Below are 2,736 nucleotides of genomic sequence, written 5' to 3' on the forward strand. Positions count from 1 at the left end.
GACTTTTGCTTAGACTTCTGTAAAGAAATTTTGTTAAAGGAGGATTAATTTTAACAGAGCAGACGTACTAGTACAAGGCAGAGGCAGTGAGGGATGGGATCTCCATTAGCTCTGCTTTAATCTTTTTTTTTAATGAGCTTTTCAAAAGGAGCCGAGGACGACACTAAATTTTCAAAAGCATGACGAGTACACTCGCGGGCACATGATCCACATGTTGATGGGGAGCTGCCCCTCTCATCTCCGATCCCGCCACTGTGCTGTCCTAGCGTCCTGTGTTGCCTATAAGGCAGCGCACTTCGCCAGCATGCTCCACAAGCAGAGACAAGCAACGAGTGTGCTCTGTCTGTCTAGATCTTTCTCCTCGGTTCTTCCACGACGACGAGGACGCCATGTCCGCCGCGGCGACGGCGCCGCCGTGTCACAGCCGGGCGTCCCCTCTCAACCCGAACTCGAGGGCCACGCCGAGCATCGCCGGCAAGCCCAACGCCGTGTCCACCACGAGGAGGCACCTCGCCAACCTCGACCGCCTCCTCGTCAAGCCGCCGCCGCTCCCGCTCCCGCTCCCGGTCCAGCACAGGAATCAAGCGCCGGCCGAGGCGCCCGGCGACGGGGAGGTCACTCCCGACGACCGCAGCGGCCGCGGCGGGCTTCTCAACGCGCTGAACCTGTCCACGTTCCTGCCCTTCACGCGGAAGCCCGCCGTGGACGAGATGTCCCCGCGTAGCCTGGCGTACATGCAGCGCCTCCTGACGCTCTCGCCGCGACTGTCGCCCAAGGGCTCCATCGCCGGCGAGTGGCGGAGGTACCACGGCAAGGGCGGGTGGGAGGGCCTCCTGGACCCGCTCGACCACAACCTCCGCCGCGAGCTCCTCCGGTACGGAGACTTCGTGCAGGCCGCGTACACGGCGTTCCACTCCATGCCGTCGGCGGCCGATCAGGCGGCGGCCAGCTCGCACGGCCAGCACCGCACGCTCGTGCTCCCGGACCGGTCCTACCGCCCGACGCGGAGCCTGTTCGCCTCGTCGTCGCTGGCCATCCCGCCGTGGGCGCGGCGGCGGTCGGCGCCCGCCTGGCTCACGCAGCGCACCAGCTTCGTCGGCTACGTGGCCGTCTGCGACAACGAGCGGGAGGTCCGGCGGATGGGCCGCCGCGACATCGCCATCGTGCTGCGCGGCACCGCCACGTGCCCCGAGTGGGCCGAGAACCTCCGCGCCAGCCTCGTGCCGCTCGCGGACGACGACCAAAGCGACGACGCCGCGTCCGCGCCCAAGGTGGCCAAGGGGTTCCTCAGCCTGTACAGGACGCCCGGCGACCACGTGCCCAGCCTCTCGGCCGCCATAGTGGAGGAGGTGAAGCGCCTCGTGGAGCTATACAAGGGGGAGGAGCTCAGCATCACGATCGTCGGCCACAGCCTCGGCGCCTCCCTGGCCCTCCTCGCCGCCGACGAGCTCAGCGCGTGCCTTGCCGGTGCCGCCGACACCACGGACCATCGGCCGCCGCCCATCGCGGTGGTCTCGTTCGGCGGACCCAAGACCGGCAACCGCGCGTTCGCGGACCGGCTGCGGCGGGAGCGCGGCGTGAACGTGCTGCGCGTAGTGAACGTGGGCGACGTGGTGACTCGCGTGCCGGCGCCGATCGCGCGGGAAGGGTACGCGCACGCGGACGGCGCGGAGCTGAGGCTGCACAGCCGCGACTCCCCGTGCCTGCGCCCCGACGCGGGCCCCGCGTGCTGCCACGACCTGGAGGCCTACCTGCACCTGCTCGACGGGTTCACCGGCTCCGGCCGGCCGTTCCGCGCCGACGCGAGCCGCAGCGTGGCGCGGCTGCTGGCGTACCAGCGGCCCAGCGTGAGGCGCGCGTACGTGGAGCGCGCGCGGGTGCTCGGGTTCGAGCCGGCCTCGCCGAGGACCGCCACGGCCAACGGCGCCTGCGCCGACGGCCAGTACGGCTACTTGGCAAGCCCCACATGATCAGCCTGTAGCATGCAATGCATGCACAACCTCCAAAGTTAACTGTCCAAAAGTATAATCTGCACGTGTTTCTAAATGTGCCACCACTTCTCGTGCGTGTGTTAACTGTGTATCGAATCACCGTGTGTATCTACCCCTGTACATTTTATTAGCCCACGAGCATCAGACGGCAGAGGTTATGCACGCGGTTGACGAAGAGATCCCTTGTATCGTCCGCATTGCCTTCAGGGAACATACAAAGGTATGATATTAGCTGTCTATACAAGGGATGACACGTGGAATTTATGTAACGTGTATTAATGAAGATAGGGAATAAGGTTCTCTTAAGCAAGAGACTATCTCTATCATGTGCATGTGAAACGAAGCTAGATGTTCCATTGTCTCTTGCCACAGTATTATTTTGTCCCAAAAATAAGTGTAGTTTCTAGCTACTCCCTCTATCCTAAATTACTATTCGTTTTGCTTTTTCTAGATACATAACCTTTGACATGAATCTAGATATATATTATGTCTAGATACATAGTAAAAGTTATGTATCAAGAAAAGTCAAAACAAAAAGTAATCGGAGGAAGTATTTACATGGAGAGATAGTCAAAAATTGTACTTATTTGGAACTGAGGTAGTATTTACTGTGGACCAATACTACTATAATATTAATATAATGCAGTGGTTCAATACATTTAAATAATCACATGCTTTGGGTACTTTGGCGCTTGAAGTGGACGAGATTTAAAAGAGCAATTGCAAAATGGTACCAATGGAAGAG

The 2,736-nt window shown here is 60.0% G+C and overlaps 1 protein-coding gene across 1 annotated transcript; it reads left to right on the forward strand.

Moving 5' to 3' along the window:
• Positions 1-298: 298 nt before the first annotated feature.
• Positions 299-2,355, forward strand: LOC101768922 (phospholipase A1-Ibeta2, chloroplastic). The gene has a single exon (XM_004983576.2). The coding sequence runs from the start codon at positions 390-392 to the stop codon at positions 1,968-1,970; it is 1,581 nt and encodes a 526-aa protein (XP_004983633.1). The 5' UTR covers positions 299-389; the 3' UTR covers positions 1,971-2,355.
• The last annotated feature ends 381 nt before the right edge of the window (positions 2,356-2,736 follow it).

The sequence above is a fragment of the Setaria italica genome, chromosome IX, assembly GCF_000263155.2.
Source record: "Setaria italica strain Yugu1 chromosome IX, Setaria_italica_v2.0, whole genome shotgun sequence".
Taxonomy (NCBI): domain Eukaryota; kingdom Viridiplantae; phylum Streptophyta; class Magnoliopsida; order Poales; family Poaceae; genus Setaria; species Setaria italica.

What these genes read in the sequence shown, in the direction of transcription:
- LOC101768922 (XM_004983576.2), top strand. Translation starts at nt 390, where the DNA reads ATGTCCGCCGCGGCGACGGCGCCGCCGTGTCACAGCCGGGCGTCCCCT.